The sequence below is a fragment of the Charadrius vociferus genome, unplaced genomic scaffold (genome assembly GCF_000708025.1).
Source record: "Charadrius vociferus isolate BGI_N301 unplaced genomic scaffold, ASM70802v2 scaffold413, whole genome shotgun sequence".
Classification (NCBI taxonomy): domain Eukaryota; kingdom Metazoa; phylum Chordata; class Aves; order Charadriiformes; family Charadriidae; genus Charadrius; species Charadrius vociferus.
This window is the reverse complement of record NW_009647738.1, coordinates 1839879-1864199: the sequence shown is the minus strand read 5'-3', so window position 1 is coordinate 1864199 and position 24321 is coordinate 1839879. Positions and strand designations below refer to the sequence as shown.

General features: G+C 43.9%; 1 protein-coding gene across 1 annotated transcript in view; it reads right to left on the bottom strand.

The window, feature by feature from the left end:
- Nucleotides 1–19735, bottom strand: part of RBFOX2 (RNA binding protein, fox-1 homolog (C. elegans) 2) — a 110073-nt gene extending 90338 nt beyond the window's left edge. Inside the window, exon 1 of the mRNA XM_009881871.1 lies at nucleotides 19491–19735. Within this exon, the coding sequence (XP_009880173.1) occupies nucleotides 19491–19505 (15 nt within the window). The 5' untranslated portion in view covers nucleotides 19506–19735. The remainder of the gene's footprint in view (nucleotides 1–19490) is intronic.
- Nucleotides 19736–24321: the final 4586 nt, after the last annotated feature.

Genomic DNA, 24321 nt, shown 5'->3' with positions numbered 1-24321 from the left:
TTCTCCCCTCTCTACCCATCTAAACAAGCAGCTGTTCCAGTCTTTTGTCACATGACAGGCTTGCTGTTCCCCAATCTCCAGAAGCCCTTTCTTGCACCTGATCTAGCCTATGACCATCTTTTTTTTTTTAAAAAAAGACGTTACCCAGAACAACATTGTTGGCTCCTAATCACTTCACAATTCCAGCACTAAACTGCATCTTCTCTAGCCTCATTAGTACTTTCCCTTGTAGCACCACATCAGACATTGTAGGACCCATCTGCGGTAAGACAAGTCATCCCATTAAAAAAAAAATGCATATTATCAAGTTAAGAAAATTGGTTATTTTAAAAGCAGATAGGTTGATATGGCACAACCCTATTTTGATGGATTTGTGTTGCCTTTTATCACATTTTTCATTTGTGTCCAAGCCTTTAATTAATACTTTTGCGTCAGCATAAAGCTGAGGTTGGACCAACAGGTCTGTATTTACTCAGATTATCCCCCCCCACCAATAGGGCTATTACACTTCCTGTTCTCCAGATATATGATAGCACTCCTGATTTGATAGATTAAAACTTGTATCAGATCTGCAACTTCATGAACCGGTTCTTTCACTTGCACGAATAGGTATCACCCTTCCCCAGGCAACCCTGTTCCCCAGCCCAGCCTGCACGCTCTAAGGTCTTCGAAATGTCCAACGTGGTTGCTTTTATGGTAGGTTCATGCTCGTTACCCACCCTGCCCTTGTCCCACGATCAACTCTACCTTCAACAACAGCAAAAAAGATTTGTTCAATTCTGTGATCGCAACAAGAGTATCCTCATTAACTACCCTAATACCCAACACTAAGCAGCACCACATCTTCCCTTCTCTCTAACTGTATTTTGAGAAACTGCCACCCATTTCCTTAGCAACATTTGCAAGGTTTAACTCAGTCTGATTTTTGGCAGTTCTCATTTTATCCCTACAGACTTTAAAGGCACAGCAGTCTCTGCTGATAAATTCGCTTTCGTACACTCTCTTTTTGCACCTAACAGCCTTTATAAGATGATTATGCCTCCAGTTTAGCTGAAGTTTCTTCTTACAAGTTTTTCCCCCTTAATATTGTCAAGAATTTGTATCCAAAGTACTTCTAACAAACAAACAAACAACAACAACAAAAAACCCCACCAATAGAAAAACCCAAACTACACACTTCTACAGTCAGGCCTGAGTTTTCAATCCAGTTCACTGACTTCATTAAATACTTTGCTTCACGTATCAAAGCTTGTATCATGATCATCCTATCCAAAGGGGGACATGGAGGCCTCTAAACAGCTTGTTTTCCTGTAATAGTCATAGCACCAATAATTCACTCATTGTCTCAACAACAAGTGATGATGCTACTGTGACAAAATCTTTTGACCCTATTATTATTATTAGCAGCATTTGTTCTCCAAGCTATATCTGAGAAATTAAAGTTTCTCATACCAATATTTATCTCACTAATGGTACTGGGAATAATACCATTTCAGAGCCTCAAGTTTGTATCCAAATCCAATCCTACGAGGGATTACAGCAGACTCACAGTACTCCCTCTGGGACCTCTTTTACCATTCTTCCCCACAGCAATTTTGACCAGAAACAGATCCTGCGTTATCAGTATTACTCTTCTTTCTTCTTTACAGTCTACTGCATACAATACAGCCTATCACCTTTTACATCTACCCTATCTGAACCACACATAATCTTGAATGCATGTTAAAGCCATGATTACTATTCTTGCAGATTGATATTATCCCTATAATATCCAGTTTCATGTTCTGCACCAGTAGCTCTAGTTCCTCTACTTGTTATTTCTAATGCCAGGAGCCTGAAAAAAAAACCAAACCTGATATGTTTGTGCATTTACCGATCACACAGCTCCCAGCTCCCTCAACTAAGTATCATCCATCTAGTTACTGCTGAATTTTATTATTCTTTTTATAACATTAAATTTTATTGTTTTCCATCTCCTACTTACCCATCACTGTGCCTAGAAATACTGTTTTACATGCTACTGTAGCAGCATTTACCTAATTTTCTTCTTTATGTGTACCAAGCAAGGCATGGAGATTACATGAGTTTTTCCCAACATTCTCAAAACCCAGGATTTTGCTTCACTTGCACTGCCCTCTTTGATGTCTGCAGACTGAGCAGCATTTTTGGAAAATGCAAGACAACAACCCTGGGCTTTGTTTTGCCTGCTTTCTTCAGACTGCTTACAGCAAGCATGCTAAGTCACAACTACAAGCACAGCTATAAGAACACAAGCTAGCCATAGTCTCCCCTATGCTTGAAGTGCAGCCGTGGTAGTTCCAGACATTTTCCATGCACATTCTTTTTTTTTTAAATTGCTATAAACTGTGGTACTGTGGGGACACAGCAATACAGCATGGAGTCTGAGGTATTTCCATGTTGTACAGTCATTATACCACATTGATCTTTACTAAGGAAATTACACCAACAGTTTCATTTTATAAACTAAATTTATAAAATCTTTAGCATAATTCTCTGTTCTCCAGACAAATAATCCAAGCCTTAGCTAGTTACTCTCACTAAAGAGCTCTTACCTCTGCTGATTCTAACTCTTCATCGCTAGAAGCCTGGCTGATGCTCTTCCTCTCCCCCACCAAAAATGGCATCTTTAACAATTAGCCAATCACTACATCTGCTAAACTGGGTCATCAGGGATCCGATGAGCAGCTTACAATATGTCTCTGCTTTTTAAAGACTGATGTAAATGTAGGAAACATGCCAGCAAGCAAGGATGCATTTTCTGGCTGGGTATGTACTGATTTCCATAGCAGCTAAACAGATCAAACGGCTCAGCCAGCTCGTACCGGTGTTAGACAAACAGCACACGGTACCAAGATTACATCTTTAGAGCTGCAAGAGATTCTCATATTGCACCAAACCAAGTCTCATGTCCTGATAATGAAGGTGGCTTTCGCTGACTCCAGGTGAGAATTTATACTGGAAAGTCATCACTCCTCTATAGGGCTACATTTTCTGGGCCGTATTCCTTGCGTGGTTTGAATAGGTGTAACATTTTTCCAAAAGCCGCATGATTTTGTTTCTTCCCATTTTTAATAGAACCAATGACTAGAAAAATTACGTATGGTCTAGTTGTTATTTTGACCCTGAAATCATTAGAGATTCAAGTGGGGAGGACATAAATGTAGGCAGAGCATTCACAGGAAAGCACAATATTCCAAAATGGCAAGCAGAAGCAAAGATGATGACAAATAGGTGACTGGATAAATTGTTTTTCCTCACATTTCAGAAACCTGGCAGTTTTACACAGATGTCCTAATCTCAAGGAGCAAGAAGATCTGGTGGTGGATCAGCCATGCAGGAGAGCGAATAACTCAGCACCAAGCCAGTGCATTTTTTGCTAATGAAACACATTAAGCATGCAAATGCTGAAGATCAGGAATGAGATGCATTAAGCAGAAATGGAACCAGCAGTTCTGGGGGATGTGGAGTAGCAGCAGAAGCAAACGAGAGCTTGTTGGATGAGCATAATAAGGACATCACAGGAAAGAATTTGAATGAGTTGGTAAAGCCATAGGAGCCACTGCTTGCTTGAACCCAGTCTAATTAGTTAGTGCTACTGATTCCTCGTGTTCATTAGGATTAATATTCTTAAAACACATTAGCACAAATGAAATTACCAAAAACACACTTGGAATCCAAGGAAACTAAAAATCCCTCTGGCAAAAAGCCTAAGAAGTCCAAAGCTAGAGAAAGCAGCAAATACCAGGCTACATGTAACAGAGAAGGTAGTCCTATCACACACTCACTGCTTCTTGCCAAGGAAATACCTCAGGCAGACAATGGAACCTCAGTAATTACACACCCCAGTTTTTATGGACAAATACCAGGCTACATGTAACAGAGAAGGCAGTCCTATCACACACTCACTGCTTCTGCCAAGGAAATACCTCATGCAGACAATGGAACCTCAGTAATTATACACCCCAGTTTTTATGGACGAAATTCATGATTTCAAGAAAATTTAAGAGAGAAAAATACCAAAGACAGTATTTAATAAAATGAAAGCTCTGAAATAGTTCCTGGTCATGTCCTTTTCCCTCAAAGTGCTGGAGATCTCCTTTTTCAATCTTCTTCTGTGACACATTCTCCATTTGCAGTTTACTTAGAAGTGGTGGACTTTGTTTGCATCTGCCTCTACCACTCTAAACACTCCCCAACCTAGCTCCCTAGGCCTGCAACTGATCTAAAGTGGCTTAATAGCTAGACACCATGCACGCTCTAAACTGTGGACGTGAGATACCTGCATCCTGTTACCGCCCTCAGCTCTTCACTGCATCATCTACGTGTCGCTATTAAATATTAATGGTTTGTCTAGACTGGCAAACTGGCACAGTTCTAAAACACAATTACAAATACACAGCATAAAAGGACAGGTCAGAATTAAAAATAATTATTTCTCAAGTACCACTTATTTTCAAAACCTCAACAAACTCTGCTTTAGGGAAGGACACGGACAACGGAGGCAGAGCAATGATACCACATTGGTCTGCTAAAGCAACATATTGCAAGACCTTTTTTTGCTGGACAACTGGCTTTATTTTGTTTTGTTGAGCTTTCTTACAGCCATCCAGTAGAACGGTAGAATTAGTAAACTCCAGAAATCTACAGACCAAAACAAGACTCGTGAAATCACAAGCCTGGATCTTTCTCAAGCAAAACCCAATTTCTCCAAGTACCCAATCTACACAGTCATGGCTGTCAAGAGAGACAAAGACTCTTGGCGAAACAGCAGGAGAGGGAAGACTTTGATCCTGAAGTTAGATCTGCGTAGGCAGTCTTCCTGAAGTTGGAAGTAAAGATCCTGCCCACACAACTTTAGCTGCCGGACAAGGACCCAGAGTCAATTCAGGCAAAACTCAGATTGCCCAAAGTCTGTCTCTAAAATTATTACAAAGGAAAAATACAAGGTAGCAATGAACACTCATCTGAAGCTTGAAAAACCCTCTGTCAAAAGGCTGTGCTCCCAGAACCAAGATTTTATGCACGATGCTAGCTAACGAGCTGCCTCCCAGGAAGGCAGCTTTAACAGAACAATCACTAATATATTTTTGTGAGTTAGCAAGTTGCAAAATAGATCTGGCAGCAGTCTGGATATACCAGCAGCACATAGAAGACATGACTTCTATGTGAGAACTTGACTTCAACTTTCATTTCTACCCCAACCCATTGCTTTACACGCATTAAAAAACAGGGTTTAATTATGCTATCTTGAGAAAACTCCAGCACACCTGAGTATAACACACGACAAGTCTAAAAGGAGCTTCTAAAACGAGACGGGCTCCACCGCCTCAGTTACTGCAAGAGGGACAGTATAAAGGTGGAAAAGAAAGTATACAACGATTTTCCAGAAATAAAAAAAAAATCCATGTTCTGGGCCTGGACCTCCTTTCAAGAAGAAGTCTTAAGTGCTTGGCACTGCTTCAGGAAGAAAATAAGTGTACTTTTGGGCTAAGCCATTTGGCAAAGAAGGTGATCGTAGCACAGCTTTCTTTTGGGACTACTTGTATATGCACTGATCTTGGTAATAATGCTACATGTCCACCAAAATGCTTTTTGCCTGTTACATGAAAAACAAAAAGGTGTCCAGATGCAGAATTTCAACATCAAAGAAGAGAAGTTTTCTCTTGGTAGTTTAGACATTACATGACAGCCATGCTGCCTTTCTATATTCCTTTGGGGGCAGTGGAGAAACAGGACACAGACAAAAAGAATAGAGCAGAGGGAGTTTTCCTTCACTGTAGAGGCTGCTAGATCTATTGGCTAGCTCCAGAAACTCAAACAGAGAAAAGCTTTGCCTGTTTTGTCTCTCATACTCCCACTTGATTTTTCATTTAACAAGTGGCAGCAGTACAATTAGCCAATCCTTAAGGGGATGACTTTTATACCTAGACAGTTAACAGGGAGATGCAAAAGAGAAAGACTTGACTATTCTATGAAATACAGCAGCTTAAGCTTGAGCATTTCTCCAGATCAATGCTAAGCCTACAAAAATTAAGGTTAATTCCTTAAAGAACTATCTTCCTAAGAATAAATATTATTAAAAGTCACCAGATGGTAGTATGAGAGATACTCTCACCAAGTATTTTTAATTGAATGAATCACAAACTAGGGCTGGAGCGCACAGGCGATTTCCCCCGTAGTGTAAGTATAGTTACACCGTTATCTCAGTCCCGGCAGCAAGTCGCTGCGTGGCAGCCGTGAGGCCATCGGTGACGCCACGCACATTCCCAGTCCCTTGCGAACACTCGCGGGATAAACTATTTTTGCTGAGGGTTTGAACTAACACGTTTTACCTCGCCTTTGCCTGGGGTAAAGGGAGCACATGATCAACTATCGCACAGCATTGCAGTATGCGGCCGTCTTACTCATCTAGCTGAGCGCTCACTCCCTAACGGAGACAGTTTTGGTATGGATTTTCCTCCCCACCTCACCACTCGGCTTATCAAATTGCTTCCACGTGACGAACTAAAATAGAAAAAGGTACTTGTTCCAAGTTAAAGAGTGTCCACACAATAAATTATGCTACTATGGACTTAAATTTATCCCTACCTTAGAGTGGTATGGCTTCCCAGCTACACAAACAAAAACAGAATTTAGGGGAAAGGTTTTCTCGAGCAGCATTTTGTTCTTTTGACATGGAAGCAAAAGCATTCCCTGCCCAACTTGGTTCAACCAGAATAGCAGAGCAGCTGCCCACACACTGTAACTGTGCAAGCAAGAGACAAAACACGTCAAAATTATTAAACCGAACTCTTAATTGAATGGACGTAAAAGAAATAAACAGGCAGCACAGCCTACGTGAGATAGCTGGGTCTGACACCACATTACTGGCAGGAACTGAGGAATTGGAGAACATCATGCAGGCAGGACCTTTAGCTGCCGCAACAGCAGGTCACCAAATAAATCTCAGGAAATCATTTGGAAACAGTTCCAGCGTGGCAGTATACAGAATATGACACCTTCAGCAAAAATCTGTAAAGACAGTCTCATGATTCAGAATTACATCTGTCCATTAATTTCTGTAGGCCTCAGTTCAAAATCTTGCTTGCCTGCTAAGCTTCAGATGATGAATCCTGCTTTTTCCCCATTCCCATTTAAAGAAAAAAAAAATAATCCCAAACTCAGGCAGCTCCAAAGAGATTCAAGCGCAAGATACCAGAAGTACTGCAGTTAAGAGTTTGGTGCATTTGCTGAGTGCACAGAAAGGATCCAGAAATAGCATGCAAAGCCGAGGTTTGGCAAGAACGATGCAGTTTACCCTGAAAGAGGAAAGTCAGACACACTAAATGAATGGTGACAGCAGCAAGGCATGCTTTAATGTGGGGAGTGACCCCAGGGACTACCCCTGTTGGGGCAGAAGTGCTAATTACTGCTGTGTCCCTGCTCTGGTGGTTTTAGTGGAGAAGTAGAAGGCTGTGGTGGAGAACAGAAGAGGTATGATAAGGCCACACCAGCTCTTAAGCAAGAAGTAGTCTTCACATCACTTGCTGCCTCAGACTAAGACAAAATAGTAAAAGGCAGCAAACACCTAGATTTTGTTTGGTCAGGTTTCTTTGAAACCTATCTATTTCTGGGAATGATCAAAATTCTGGAAATCTTCTCACACAGAGTCCCAAGATGTGGGCACAGAGGCCTGCTATAGGCACGTAAGCTAACTGCTAGTCACACTTCTCCCCAAGAGCCAAGAGGACAGAATAAAGCCTGACATGGCTTAGTCCAAAGTCATTTCCTGTAAGCTAGCTTCAACTCCCAGCAAGTTCTAAAACAAGCCACAGCAGCTGAAATCCCTGGACAACAACCACCAAGGGCTTTCTCTGGTTGCACCATCTGCAATCAAGATACCTGCTCTTTTCAGCAGCTTTCTGTGACCTCTACAAAAAAATTTCACACATGTTCATTCACCCCAATTTGCCACTATCTGCATCCTCTGTGCCAAAACCGGGAACCCATAAAGGTGGTTTCCTGGCTCACATGAAAACCCTTATCTCTGTTTTCTGTCACTATCAAGAAATCTCCACCAAAGACTTGGCTTATGTTCTCTGCACATCTCTTCAGTTACTCTGCAGTGGGGCTGCTCTCACTTCATGGTAACAGGACTACCAACGCAAAAATTAACTGCAACCCCTCTGCATTATCGGCTTGGATATCAGCAGCACTCGAACTTCAGCCTCTCTGGCTTTATGGGTCTCTTAGCATGAATTTAAAAGAACCACTTATCTCAGGCCAGAGATTCATGCGTAGGCCAGAGTTAAAGTAGGGCAATACTTAAGCTGCATCTCAAGCTCATATTGTAATGAAGCAAAAGCTGCAACTTCAAGCTCTGAAAGGGCACAGCAGGCACACCTCCTGCAACTGCTCTTGAATTAGATAGCTTCTGAGAAATTTGTGTGAATCTTGAAAGCCTAATACAGCTCAACGGTCTGCGACTGAACTGCTTTAGCAGGCAGGTCAAGCTGCAGCATCTTCTTTCACCTACGTTACCAGGTCCTCAGCACAGTGTTGGGAATGAGACCCTTTTCTGCAGCAGAGGAATGTGGTAGATGCGCAAACCCTGCAGGAGGCAAACTTCAGAATGGCAGATTGCCAAAGGCATCTCTGGGCAAAATGAAGAAAAACCGTCACTGCCACCCAACCGCCCCAGATTGTCTGCAATAGAACAGGAAAATATATAACCACCATCAAGGTGAAAACAAAGAAAATGATGGCCATGTTAAAAAAAAAAAAAGGCAAAAAAAACCAACCCACACTTTCTGCACATTCTGTTCCTGGCTTACCTGCTTTACAAATATGGGCCAGATCTAATAACAGCCCCTAGAAATCCAGCTGTCACATTTTGATAGTTCACTGATTGCCCACAGAGATTTAATTACTGCGGCCAGTCCACATGCCTAAAACCTCACGTGGGCATGGCCATTCCTCATCCTCACCCTGCCAGAGGTCTGGAGAGTGGAAGCAAGAGCCATGCTAGGATGATCAGATGTATTTTGGAGCCACCAAGGTCACAGTATAGGGACAAGAAGAAGGGAAACAGCTGTTCTAGAGCTAGAGACAACAGAATGCTTAAAAACTTAGAAAAATAATTAAATGAACTAATGAGCCATAGCTGGCAAAGGAACCACAGGTCAAGGAAGATACAATTCCTCAGTGGGGAGAGAGGTGAAGAAGGGGAGAAGTTCTCCCATGTCAGGGCAGAGAGGGACCAAGTTAGCCGCTCCATAGCGAAGCTGCAGCAAGGAGGGTAGAAAGGGACATATCAAGAGAAGAGGCAATTTATTCTGGAGTTTCAGGGCTGGAATAGGAAGTAGAAAATGAACAAAAGTGAATGCTTGTGGTGAATCCAAACAGGAGACAGGAGTGGGATAGCAATGCCACAGGGTTTGTTTTGTTATTGGGTTCGTATGTTTTAAAAAGAAGTTAATAGAAAAACACTGGCAGCTTAAAATGCTCCAAGCATACAGCCTGCCACTCCTCCTAGGTTAGGACAAAAATTCCCGCCTTGTAATGAGAAGGGCTTCCTGGGATCCAGCAGCCCTCCGACTCTTCACCCCCAGCTGGGGGGCAGAGGGGGTTCCCATATCAGCAGCTCGGCAGCACGGAGCTCCCCACGCTGGCACCGGCCGCCTGCCCAATTCAGACCTGTAATCTCCCTCGACTTTGATTTAATGCAGCAATTACTGGTAATGTGGTTTGAAGGAGATAAATGCCCAGTACAGGGCTGGCTGGCACTGACGCTCATTCCGCTCATGATGCGAGAACAGTTTTAATTAAAATCCCCTTTATGATAAAGGAGCTGCTTGACTGGATGTTTCTGTGCAGCCCTGATACGGAGCCTCCTCCAAAGCGGATTAGAAATCAAAGTTTCCCTCTCCTCGCTACTGGCAACACACAAAAATAGGGAACACAGTCACCATGTCACCCTTCTGCAATTTCCTTAACCCTAGAACTGCTGGGAAAATGCCCGTGTTCACTTAAAAGCAGTTGCCACCTCTTGTTGTGGCTCTCAGTGTTTTCGAAAAACTAAGCACCAGGGCTGCTTTAATTAGAATAAACCCATCAAGAGAGCTCATCCTCTGTGATCCAAAACCGGTTTCCCCTCTGTCTGGTTAAAAAGGGAATCAGCTTGGCTACTTCTACAGCAGACCCATCCCTAGAGCCTGCATTCTGGCGAGGATGGAAATCAGACCCGCAGTGCTCTGGCAAGATGGTAGGAAGTTGGGATCTGGCTGAAAGGCTGGAAAAGCAGAAGCCTCTGCTAGGTGAGGCAGAGCGACATGGACAGGGAAGAGGGAAGGAGAAGCACTGCAAGATAAAGGCATAAAATTTGGCAGAGCGGTCAGGATCCCAGCACAGACATGTTCCAGAAATGATCTGTCAGCTCTTGATCGAGTTACAGCAAATGTAGGTGCAATTTTGGGTTGGTTTTCTTCTTTACAGTATAGGAAATACCAGAGATGAATACATTAAGCACAGCTAGTTTCTATTATTGCAAGTGCCAGGAGCAGATTGTCACAGTGAGAAATTGGCCTTGTGCATTACACAGAAAAGGCAGCGCTGGGTTTGGAGGCCTGCAGACAGTGCAATGTGAAGATAAAGAGCCTCAAGTCTGAATGTGCATTATTCCTCTCCTTAAGCCACCGAACACACATAAACATAAAAGGGCTGATTTAAGCAGCTGAATTTCTCAGTGACCTTCAGTATGCATCTGTGGACCATGGGACTGTCCAAGCCTTCTCCTGGGACCCCCCTCCTTTCCAGAGTCTTTGCCTCATCACCCTAGGAGTACTCCATATTCCCTGAAATTGTCTTCTCCCCCAAAGCCCTCAATGCCAGTCAATGGGATTCTGCTCTGAAAAACCTTTTTTCTTTCAAATTTTTCTTATTTTAAAGTGGCTCTTATGTTCCATGATTACCCACCCCCTTCAGACAGCACAATATCAAACAACAGATTGGGGGGGGGGCGGGGGGAATCCTGAACAGAACCAGGAGGGATTCGGCACAACAGCATGACTAGCGAACTCCACAGGAGTCTGATGCAGCAGACACCAGACCACCAAAGGCTGATGTGGCACTGCTGTAATGTTAAAACCAGCCTTCAGGAGCACTTTGCTCCTCAACAGGATGAACAAAGGGTAAAAACACCAGGTCAGAGACGGCAGCAACATTAAGGTTTAATGCAGTTTTGCTGGTCCACAAGGGAAAAAAACAAAACCAAAAAAGGCCTGGTATAATTAACAAGATTAAAGGGGGATTTAGGATCAGGACAGAAAAGCAACGGGCCAGATTGATCCTTACAGGATTAAAGCTGGAATCCTACTAAGAGTCCAGTGGTTGAGAGATCAACGCAATGTAATGGGATTAAATCAACATCAGCTTTTGTTTTTACACAACTGAATTTCCCCAGTGCCCGTGCTTTGGATAAACGGCGGAAAAGTTGACTGGTACCTACAGACAACCGGTATGCAGGTCGGCCAGGTACTTACCCCTTCAGCCCTCTCATGGCAGAAGAGCAATAGACACCGCTGCTATCAGAAACAAAGGACGAAAAAAATGTGGTTTATAACAAATGGTCCAAACAGCCAAGAAAGTTGAGGATTTATCAAAGTACATGTTCCGGCCAGCTCTAAATTAACTGGTATCAAGTGTGATGGGATCACCCCAGGACTGATGGATAGGAAAGCGAGGAGGACAGTCCCAGCTGCATTCAAACATGCTGCCGACAAGCAATTGGATTTTGATATTGTCTCTTGCCGGTGAGGAACAAAGGACGCAGCATACTCTGTGGAACATATCAGTAAACACATTTAAGACAAATTGTCGCATGTCCCCATTGCACAACAATATCCAAGAATTACAAAAGTGAGAAAAGCCTCTTTCAGCATGTATCATTTGCATTACAGCTGGTGCAACACATGCAGGCCAGCTGCACCTCTATTCCCCTGCCCCAAAGTTTCCAATGCTTGCCAGTAATTTGAGTTGGTAGCAGGGGGGAGGGAAACAGGGAAACAGGACAAGGCACTCGGTTCTTTCTAGATATGTATACTATTTTTACAGTTTTTATTCTTGTAGGAGAGAAAAACATGCATGTTTAAATGAGAGGGTATCCATCACCACCCTGCTCGGCTGAAGCGGGAAGGGGTGTTTATTGCACACCTGTTCGCAACAGCTAAACAGCTGCATTGGAGAGCAACACTCCCCATGCAAGGAAAAAGCATTAAAGCATCTCGTGTTTCTACAGCACTTTTGAGTCCTAAAGATGCTTAAAAATAGCAGTTACACATACACTATACACACTCTAGCAAAATTTTTGCTGCAGGAAAAAAAATTTCCCCAACGCTAACATTTTAAAATGCAGGTACTGCCCATTTCTTAAAAGATGCCACAACCAATAGCCTGACCTATGCTGAAAGTGCTTCTCCTTTTCAGTGGGTTGGACCAAAAAGACTAGTCTGCGTTCACTCCTCCTCCTCACTAAAGCAGCAGCCAAAATCTCAGTGTAATAAATCAGGGCTGGGGGAAATAGCTGAAACTAGTGCTGGATCCAACAGGCCTGTCAGCAAAGTTGCCCTGCAACGTTACCGAGATGGTCCTGGTGGAGCTACGTACCCCACTTATGCTGCCAAATAGGCTTTACTACCTCCCTGAGAGATGCTTCGTCTTTACTCAGAAGGGTTCTCCATCCAAAACATACATCATGGATGCAAGCACTGTAGTGATTGAGGGTGGGATCAAAAAGGAGGCCATTACAACAGAAACAAATAGTTAAAAAGTAGCAACGGGCAGATCACGCTGCACATTTTCTGTTTTCTAGCCACGTATACGCATTTGAATTTCAGCACTTTCCTGCATTTAAACTTTGTTTCAACATCAGATGATTTATAAATGATAGAAAAAGTACAGAGGAGTGTTCCAGTATCATCCTATGCCAGCTCCTTAAAGCACGATGAATAATAATCCCTAAGAATATCTAAAAAAAATTGTCATCTGGTCAAAATATTTTCACTTCATCGTTGTCTTAATGTCCAAGATTCAATTAGAGCATTGTGTGGGGGACAGCGTGTTTCATTTGTGGCAGGAGAAAAACTATCTGCCTTTGCCCTGGATTCAGCTAGAGACCCAAGAACCATCTGGTAAAAAATCAGCCAGAGCATTGTGCAGGCAGTATATTAGTCATAAGACGTAGGACTCTGAGAACAATGAAACCTAAATTTAAGGGACAGACGAGAGAAACTTAATTACTTGTTTAAGCTTCTTCACAGCTTTGAGGAACCTTTAACACTTTCAACAAAATAATTCAGCACCGGAGGGCACAAAGCACATCCTCGATTGATTTCTTAATTTTCTGCAAGCCCGTTTTCACTTCCAGCATGGAACTATCTGCACTGGTCCATCAGCACAGCCTGCCTCTCCAATGCACAGCCGCAGAATGCGTCATACCACCCTTGGTACGGAGTACCATCCAGAGCCGCAGTACTGCAGATACAGATCGCAGATCCTCCTCCAAAATGACAACTGATGGTGATAGGACAACAGTAATGATAGGACACGGTGTAATGGCTTTAAACTGAAAGAGGGTAGATTTAGATTAGATATCAGGAAGAAATTCTTCACTACAAGGGTGGTGAGATACTGCAACAGGTTGCCCAAAGAAGTTGTGGAGGCCCCATCCCCAGAAGTGTTCCAGGCCAGGTTGGATGGGGCTTTGAGCAACCTGGTCTAGTGGGAGGTGTCCCTGACCATGGCAGGGGGGTTGGAACTACATGATCTTTAAGGTAGCTTCCAACCCAAACCATTCTATGAACTCCCTAAAGAAAACATTTTGTCTGACCGCACAACCTGACTCAAACTCCTGCTGTACCCAGTATCTCTTGCTGAAGGACAAAGGGATCTCTTCCAGCTAACTGCGCAAGCCATCCAATCATACTTTTGGTTGAACATGCACACGTATGCAGCTGATACCCTAGTGACTGCTTAGAGCTGTGGCAAAACAAGCCATCCAAATTCAGCTCCACTCAAAGACCTTTCCTATACCATTGCCATACCTTTGGGGGTTAGGACAAGGGTAAAGTTCTGGTGCTGCTGGAATTAAGATTTGCAAATAAGCACCACGGGAAGTGCAGGAAACACAGATGTTCAGTCTCAAATCGCTATTATCTGCGCTCTTCCTCAAGCTTTCAGCTGGAAACCAGGAAGGCTGAGGTTTATTCTCTTCTTATTCTCTTACAATTTATTCTCTTCCTTCCAAGATAAACAGACTGTTTGGTGAAAAACTAACTTAAACAGGACCCGGTCCCTGTCAGTCTCCCAAGACTTGGACAGGCTTACAGCAAACAGAGTCCCCTGTGCTCATCGCTGTTTGGACAGGTGGGAATAGAGCAGACAGGCAGAAGAGCCGCTGGAGAAATTCACACCAACTCAGCCAGCCTACATCCCTCTAATTCTTTTGTTTAGATTCATCAGGGAAGGAAATTCCTGAACGTGATGGCAATGTTCTGGGCACTGATTTTACCTGTTTTTATATTAATCAAATGTAGCATACAGAATAGATCATCCTGATCCCAAATCTCCCTTCTCTGAAGCCAGTACCATAATCTGAAATGCCTTCTCTTTTTGAACTGCACTGGGCTTTCTTGTCTCAGTAGTGACCTTGGCATCTTCCAGGATTACAGGCTTGCAGGAACACAGAACTGGAAAAGATCACCTGGATTATCAATTTTAGTTCTCTAATAACAGAGGCAGTCACATTATATAATCTCTTTCATTAACTCTTCTTTCTGTTTCCCAAATCTCCAAAGCCAGTAAAAAACCCTAGATGCAAATAGATGCAAGTTGCTTTGTCACTAACCCCCAGGGGAACGCAATGCAGACATCCCCAAACCAGCTGTACACAGAGCAGCTCGGGTGTGGAAGCAGTATAACCATGTTCACGAGGTGCTGCACCAAAGCTAATAGACTTTACCGAGCAGCAGAACTCATTATCTCAGTTGCAGCACTGGACAAACATAACTATATTACTTCTGGATTCAAGCTGCTACATATGCATGCCACAGTATGGCACCGCAGGGACTTGCAGGCTGGGGAATCAGCTTACAAGCTACTAGCTCGGGGATCTTTGCATGAGATCCATTTTATGATTTTTCCAGGGCTTTCCTGCTCCAGAGCAAGAATCCAAAATTGGTGTTTATATTAAGACAAAGTGCCATTTACCATATTCACAGAAATTCACCCAGACCTGACCTCTAACGTGCATTCAGGAAAACCTTATGGCACCCTCACAGCCACAGTCTCCCAGAGGCTACCACTTCTTAACCTCTCTTAACATTGACCACACCGCGTGCGTACCTTTCGCACACAGCAACTGCACACTCTCCACCCCATCAGAGCTTCAGTTGATGGCTGACATGTTGATTTGCCATTCCCACCAAACAGGTTCCAGCCAAAGGCCTATAGGCACAGCCAGACTTCCCCAGCAATAGCTGCCCCAGGCTTGGCACCAGAACAGAGCAGGGAGGCCGTTTTCCCTGGATAGCCACTTGCTCGGCTGCTATCAATCGCATGCTTTGAAAGCCATGCTGTAATGACCATACTTTTCACCAGCAGTAGCTACCTCTCATGAAAAAAAACCAAACAAATAACAGAAAGACATGGCGTGAGGAAGAGCACGTTGCTAAGACCCAAGTTTGGCAGCAGAGTTGGGTTTGCAATCCCTTGGTGGGAAAGCTGATGAGCTCAGAGCCTAGAGGGAAAAATTATTCCAGTGAATGCAAAGAGAGGCTTTTAAGTGACAAAAAGGCAAGTAAAAGGCAGGTCAGGAAGAAAACCAACAAAAAATACTTCAAAATGAGCTTGGCAAGCTTACTAGCACTATTCTTGCTTATATTGTAGGTAATTAGTAGGTCTAGGTAAGATCTTCACTTTCACAGGGCTCTAGAGAAAGAAATCATTTCTAGTTGCAATAGGCAGCCAGCCTCTCACAAACACTCAGCATGTACTCTGTACATGGCTGTGAGAAATGAGGAAATTATCTATACTCGCTATAATCTGAGATCAGAGCGATGAATCCAGTGCTTTCCTACCAGAAGCCTAGCAACAGCATGGACCTCCCCTACCTTGGTCCCTTCTGCCTTTGATAGTTTCAGCTGTCTTTGAGCACAGGAGAAGGATGGTTGATAAATTGCTTGCTAGGGTTGCTGCCCCTTCCTTTCAACCTTTCTTGTAACAACAGACCTCCAACAAGGCAACATTCATACATGCAACTCTCAGAACACATCATGCTCTTTAGAAAATACTTGGAATGAAATGACTCTAGATTATATCTTATGACTCACGGTACACACAGATTCATCTGCTCATAAATGAAAAAAAATAGGGCTTTCTTATCCAGAAAAAGGTTGAGCACTTTTCCCACACTCAAACCACTCTGCTCCTGGCTGTTGCCAGCAGAATGCCCGTCCCCCTGTTGTTGGTACACACCTCCCTCCAAGCGAAGACCCTCTCACCTTCATAGCCCAAATTACCCCATGTCCCATCCAGAGAATGGATGCCTGGGAGCCCTCTTGAGCAATTCAAGAGCCTAGACAGCTGCAGGCAAACAGGGATGAGTGAGAGAAGAGACAAAGGAAGATTCAGAAGGTCCCTTAAGAACAAAATACTCATCTGCAAAACCAGAACTCCCATATGCACCTCCTACACGTATAAGGCAAAGTACCCACCTTAAGTTTCAACACTGACGATCAGATGTATGCACTTGAATGGTTTGCAACATCAGAAAGACTACCACACTGTCTCTGCCTCAGAAAGACTTTATACAACTGCATCCTACACAATAAAAGTGTTAAGATAAATAGTGTCTCTTGATATTTAATGGCACAGCTAGTCTGCCGCCTTCACTTCCCTCACAATGCCAAGCATTAGGTCACCATGACAGATATTTTAAGTTTCCCACTCTCCAACTCTCCACAGCCCACAATCCCCTGCAGTCTACAAGGCCCTCATTTAAGAGTATCCTGCAACAAGTTTCACCCGAGGGAATACAGTTCAGCCAGCACGAATGTCAGTCTGAACTAAGGCTGCACCACCACTTCATTTCAGAGACAGCATTATAATCAGAGACTGGGATGTTGCAGGTAGCCTGTACTTTCAGGTTCAGTATCCACACCATATTACAGCTGCAGAGGAAGGCGCGTTCTCCTTTTCATTTTATTATTTGTCAAATGTGACAGCATTCAATATCGCACAATCTCTTCAAGGAAGATAATTCTGTAACGTGCACCCCTAAGGGGGAGAGAAACATTATGGTTGCTGTGGGAACCTTAATTCTGGATTTCAGGACTTGCATATTTAAAACCTCAAATTTAACATTGCATTAATGTAGCTTCATGCATTGAATTAAGGAATGACTCAGTACAAATCGCCATGCATCTACTGAAGTCCTGACGTTCCAAGGACAGACAAGAAGCAGAAAACAGAAAAAACACAGCACGGGGAAGAAGGAGGGAACGGGGGAGAACCAACGAGCAGAGAAGGAAAAAACTGGTACAGCCGAGGAACGGCAAATCCTACATCAAACCAGATCTGTCACTCAGGGCTCCTTGTTCTCACTGCTAAAGGTTATGTAGCCCATCGGGATAAAAAGAGCTTAAAGGAGAAACACAAATGGGCACGGAGGAAAAGGTTCCTGAAAAGACCAAAGAGGGGAAGATTCCCCGAAAGTAATAGGGTAACCCGTACTGAGAGGGGAAAGATCATACCCAGATAGCACAAATTCACAATTTATTTTTAATTATCATGGCACAATGCCTGGATGATGCCCTTAAAACCCCTTCAGCTATTCAAGCATTTAACTCGTATTTTCCCCACTCCTCTGAAGTTTAACTGCAACACAAGCACAGCAACACTGCTGCCCAAAGTTTAGGGTGCAGGCAGAAGGAGCAGCCCACGGAAGGGTACTGGTCCTCAATCCATTGGAAAACACCCCAAAACTCAGCCCTCTCTTAAGAATCTGGGACAGCACTTCACCTTTTGGGCCGAAGCCGGTCTTCACGCAGGCTGACAACTTCACTTTATACTACAGTGCTCCCGCACCCCTCGCCAGCCAGAGGAGGCGAGACAGCCAGGCAACTCTCCTCAGCTCCCACACTCGCCGGCATCCTCCATGTTTCAGCTGGGTAAGGAACATCTCCATTGTTTACTGCTTATCTAAAATCAGCAGCAGCATGGCTGAATTATTTCTCCTCTTACCCCACCCACCAAACCAAGCGCAAATCTTAGCTGAGCCACAGGTCCTGCCCAGCCTTTCTTGCTAAAAACCAGCACCCCGATTCGGGGTTCCACATGCCAAGCTGTGGAAGGGCGGAGAAGGTGGACGTGCCTGCCAGCAGGGCCTGTTGGACGAAACCAGGCAAGTGTGCATACCCCAGCGTAGAATCAAGTTACCCTGCAACAAAGATAGTGTGTCTATGTGCAAAGGAGGGAAGTCAAATCCTTCAGCCCGGGTTCCAAGGCTTGCTTTGTTGCTAAAATAAACCAGTATTTGTTCCTGGGAGTGATGGGGAGCCGGAGTCTAAAAGCAGCAGCAGGAAGAGCCCCCACCTTCAGAGTTACGTTGCTTTGTGGAAAAAAAAAAAAAAAACAAAACAAAAAAAAACCACCAAACCAAACAAAAACTTAGGAACTGATTATTCTTCACCTCGCGTATCTAGGTAAGGAACCCAAGGGCAAACTGCTGATCTCAAGCGTGCCCAGGAGCAGACAAAACTCCACAGAGATGACTAACTGAGCAGCCTAACAGCTGACTGCTCCAGAGGAAATTCCAGTCTTTGCTCAAAGCCTGAAAATATATATGCTTTTATATATGCTTTTACTTTGCTTGCTGGATCTATATAATACTTTACACATGTTTTTCCTGACATTATTTTCCATACTCCACCAGAAACTCAAGTAACAGTGCAACTTCTGGAAAAACAACCTTGCATCCAACTTTTGTTGAAACAGCTTCTACCTCTACCCTCAAAGCCCCAAATTCCAAAACTATGTATTTGCTCCCCGCTCCTTCAGTGACTACAGGCAGAGGCACATGGGAACAGTCTTATGCATGAAATATATATATATACACACACACACGTACACACAGGTCTCACAGATGGCAGACAGTGAGCAGCATTATACCAAAAATTTTGTCTCCGAGGCACCTGCCCAAAACTGTTCTCTCCAGAGGAACTTATAACCGCAGGAAAAGCCTGCTCTATACTCAGTTAACAGTATTTGCTCTAAATATTACTTTTCACAAGGGAAAGCTACAGCCCACTGTGTGTAGAGGCTGCAGAGAGCTAAGCCCAACGATGAAGGCCGTTCACGTTAGTGCAGAGTCCTTCAGCTTTCCATTCCTTATATGTGCAAAGTGTGCAAGCCCTCACACACGCTTCTCTACTCACCCAGAGGTACATCATGTTAGCCTGGGTCCTTCAAACCCAGCAGTGAGATGATCCGGCAACACAAGAGGCACTTCAGTAAGACTGTCGAGACCAAGGGTGGTTGAGGGTTTGGGTTTTGGTTTTGTTTTGTTTTGTTTTTTTAAAGAAAAAAAATCCGAACGGCTCAGTTTGAGGCTTAGAAAGCGTCTCGCCTCCTCCACCCCCCTCCTCCAGCTCTGGCTGCTCTGCGCTCTTCTCTCGCACTTAATCTCTCCCTGGGAGTTCCCAGCCCCGTGTGTCTGTACTGGCGTGCACAGCACACACTCTGCATTCGCCTCCAGGGAATTTCTCTCTGTCATTCTGCTTCTAAAAACACAATCTCGGCCTCACAAGATTCTTGCAAGAGGCAGGGATGGGTGGGGTTAGTAATAAATGCAGCCGGTCTCCCAGTGCCGGAGCATGCTTACTTTAGAAGAGGGATCTTTAGACATGAATGAGGCAGAGCGTTGTCCTCCAAGGTCACTGGGGGTGAGGACCCATTCCCCCCCAACCCGCTGATTGCTTCTCTGAGAATCATCTGCAGATGCAGGACCCATGCACGGTGCCATAAGCAGGTTCTGCACGTCTTCATTTACCCCATTAGTCAACACCCAAAATTCAGTCACAATTCAGCAGCTATATTTAATCATTAACCACCAACAGGCACGGAGGAGCACAACTACAGGTATCTTGAAGGTAAGGAGAAAATCTGTGGTGTGCCAGCCACCCTAGAGCTCCTGCAGAAGAAAAAGCCCCCGTCGGCATGAGCTGGGGAAGAGAAGCAACTCACAGATAAAGGGGTTAATCTGCCTTCGCAGGTGGCTCTGCATGAGTATTTTACAGACTTGCAGATTGCTAAAAGAAAAGCAGCAGCTGGCTCCAGTTCCTCTGAGTGTATCGGGTTCCCACTTGCCTGAAGGCAGCTTCCCCCCAGGTCTGACTGGGGCAAGTGCCCTCTCCCAGCTCCCTCTCCGATTTCAGGTTTGCAAAGCTCTGCCGGTGGGGCAGCAGCCGCAGCAAAGGCGCGCTGAGCAAAAGACACTCTCGCCCCAGCTACCTCGACAAGCTCCAGCAAGCCCTTCCCCGCACGAGCAAATCCTCGTCCCATCCCCCATGCCCGATGCCACAGGACAAGTGTCACCTCTCATCTCATTAATCAGTTAAACTGCTCTTCCAAACTAGGAAAACGGGTTTCTCGCCCCCTTCCCACCTCAAAATGAAGAATTGACTTCCCTCGCTGGGCTCCAAATGCTAAGTTAAAATTGGTGTCTTCTCAGACAGAGAAAAAAAAAAAAATTAAAAAAAAATAAATCATGTTTTCATTGAGGCACTGGTCTCCTTGGAAATGAGTTTTGAAGAAATATTTTTATCTCAGCCAAAGATATAGAAATGGTGCTCTTTCACGTATCACCTCTACTCCCTTCACTTATAGATTACTTAAACACAACCCAGCAGGCTCAGAGGAAAGCAAGCAGCCATGCAGCCTGCTGCGCTCCACCCACAAGTCAAGCCCTATCCACCTGGGGCAACAAACTGCTGTGCGTCCTGTGGTCCCCAGGCTCCCCTCGCCTTCAGCAAGGTGCAAACGCATCCCGGGCCAGGCTTGTCCCAGGTACAGGCGCAAACCCACGGGATGCCCATGGGCTCTAAGGAAATGAACGACTGTTGTCGCAGCCCCGCCTAAAAACCTGGAGAAATGGCTTATCATCCTGACCAGGATATAGCAGCCACGGGGATGTGCTCATTAGAGACAGGCAGGACGTCGCTCGGCTTTCCAGCCAGGTAAGCCCAAGCCCCGCTTCTCAGGGGAAGGAGCAGGAGCCCCGTTTCAGTACGCTTGGATGCTACGGGGTTGTTCAACTACGGCATCTCTCGGGCCTCCCATCTGTTCTCACCTTTTGGCACAACGGGTCAGGTCGAGAGGGTGAAAAGCAATGTTCTTAAAAATCACATACTGCACCAAAGCCTATGCACCATAGTCTCCAAAGAATGAAGCATGTGATCTATAAACCTGTTCTCAAATGCTTCAAGAGGAGCAAAACAGTGGCAATGCTGACATTTGCATCACGGATAGACGCTTCAGCTAACATTTCAGCAACAGGGTCACACCAGCTGTAGCTACGAGTTCATCCAGCCTGCAGACCCAGGCAGACACTGCTGCACCATATAACTGTGATGACTTTTTGAAGGTTTGCTTCTGATCCACAATCCCAATCCAAAAATGATCTTACTATCATTTTAATGAAAGCTAAGATTCCTTGCGTGCAGAGGAGAAAGTGAGAAGACACATGGGTCAAGTGAGCAAACCCAACTAAATCCTATTTCATAGGTATTTCCATTGAAGACTTTAAAAAGATGAGTGCTTTAAACTAAGCTGAAGAGGGACCAACAGACTCCCTAATAAAAAAAAAAAAAAGGGGGGGTGGAGGGAAATCTCCTCCTTCTTCCCCAGGCTCTCTCATCCTTTAAGTCACTCTTCCAAGGGAGAAAAAGAAAAACTTTCAGAATAAAGCTGTTCTTTAATTTCAACAACTGGGACTCGTTACAAATCATCCCAGCAACCGTACAGTTGGACAGGTCCCATTCAACCTCCAAAGCGAAACAAGACCTATGAACCCTCTTTGAATCATCCAAATACTGGCTCGAAATTAATCTGCCACTGTTGCTAAGCCACTGCCTCTCCATGGAAGGTACACGGGAAGATTACTGAGACCAGCAGACTTCTGGTGACGAAATACCCTCGTCCTGGAGCACTTTTTGATGAACTGCAAGAGCAGGTTTCTCAACACTCAATACTCTCAAGCAGGGAGAGGAGCACCCGACCGGTCAGGAAACGATGCTGTGAGATGCCTCTAGAGGCACAGCCGCTCTGATTCAACGGGAGCTGCTGCTGCGCGGAGGTCCAAATCAACACTAAGAATATAAAGCAGCACACAAGACAATCCACAGTTGCAGACAGTACTGGTGGCAGTGGGGTAACCACGTTAGCCTCAGATTATAAGCAAGAAAAATATTTACTTGGCCACTATAATCATGTAGGAAGAAAAAGAATCAGATGAGCTATTAGGCCATCTTTAAGCTTTTATTCAGATTATATACATTTTCAACTAGCTGGTATGTAAAAGAGATCAGTAGAAGACATTAATGTTTCTAGAAATTTTTTCCTAAGAAAATACAAAATATTCTGTAAGTAGCAAAAGGAAAACAGTATGTTAATGAGTCTAATGCCAGAAAAACAAAGACAGCCATGACTAAGACAGGCTTCTGAAACAGGTAGCTAGAATCCCCTGCAAATGCTTTGCCTTAATCCTAACAACAGTGCTTTACAGGATACGTGTCAGGGAACTTGGAAGGCTGCTGTGTGTGGAAATACACATGATCTCTTAGGGATCTTTCTTGTCTCAAAAAGGATTAAAAGCAGAAAGAAAAAGATTTTAAAATTAATATATACCAGGCTAAGAGAAAAATGTTCAGAGAGCTGTAGCCTAATGAAATATTGGTCCCTCTTCTCTAATGGGAGGCTGTTGTGTAAATCAAAGTGAAAGGGGAAGAAAGCAGCCTGCAAAGATATTAATGCTTGTTAAAGAGGTAAGGAAGGTGTTAGCAAGTAACAAAAGGGAAAAGAGAAAAAAAGGAGCAAGTAGCCACCTATTTAACAATCAAGGTATTTGGAAAAATAAGAGGCACTGGTAAAACAGAAAAAAAAAAAATCTACCTGCTTCTGTACCAGTACCAAAAGCCTTAATTACATATAAGAACTGTGGCTGCTGAGTTACGTGCATAAATTCAACCTAAAAATACTGCTGGTATATAAGTTTCAAATAAGCAAAATGCTTAAAAAATAATTTACAAAAAGTTCTAACCTATTTAGGAAAGATCTGAGTGGGCAAATGGGGAGTAGGTATGGCACAGTTTCAAACTGACGTTATCTGTTTCTAGCTGATTGTGTCTCAGAGGCATATGATTTCAAATGCTCGTGGATTAACATTCTAGCAGATAAAGCTCAAGACAGGGTACGAGCTGGTGTGTCTGCTGCACACTGCTGAAATTACATTAGATAGCACACAGGATGAGTAGCTAGCTAAGCACCTCTTCATAACAGAGGAAAAAACCCATCCCATCACCAGGAATTTCAAACAGAGCGACACTTGCAGGAGGCATCGGGGGGCTAATGCCAAAGAACACCCTCGAAATTTCTAAATTACAGAAAACAATTTCTTAGTTCAAGAAGTGTTACATTGAAAATGAGCAATTCCATATTAGATTCCATCTTGACAGAAAAGAGCAATCAATCGTAAAAATAGAAATTAGCAGTAGCGCAGGTAAAAATGATTGTGACAATCACATTTGGACATATGGAAGGAAAATAGAGAACAAACCAGTGTATCTACGTACATACTCAGCACTTGAGTGGGACCAGAGGTACACTGGCATATTTTTTCCTGGACAGACAGATTGCTTATTGGGCTTCCCTGTCACATCCCCACACTTGAACACTTGTATACATTCTAGCAAGTGAAAAAAATAAAAGCTGAGAGAAGGAAATAGAAAGAAAATTAGGAAAGGGGAGGGAGGAAGGAGGGGTATTATGAAGAAGCCAAATCCACACCCAGAGATGGAAGACAATAATGAGTTTTTCAAAGCTTCTCAAGAATAGCAACCCCAGCAATTGCATTGACCTGCTACTGTGGGGAAAAAGGTGGAAACATCCCCAATGCTGAAGAAAGAGCCAAAGCATTCAATATGTATTTCTGTTCTATACTTGGAGAAAAGTCAGCTGTTACAGTCTGCGATAACGAAATGCTTTCCATTC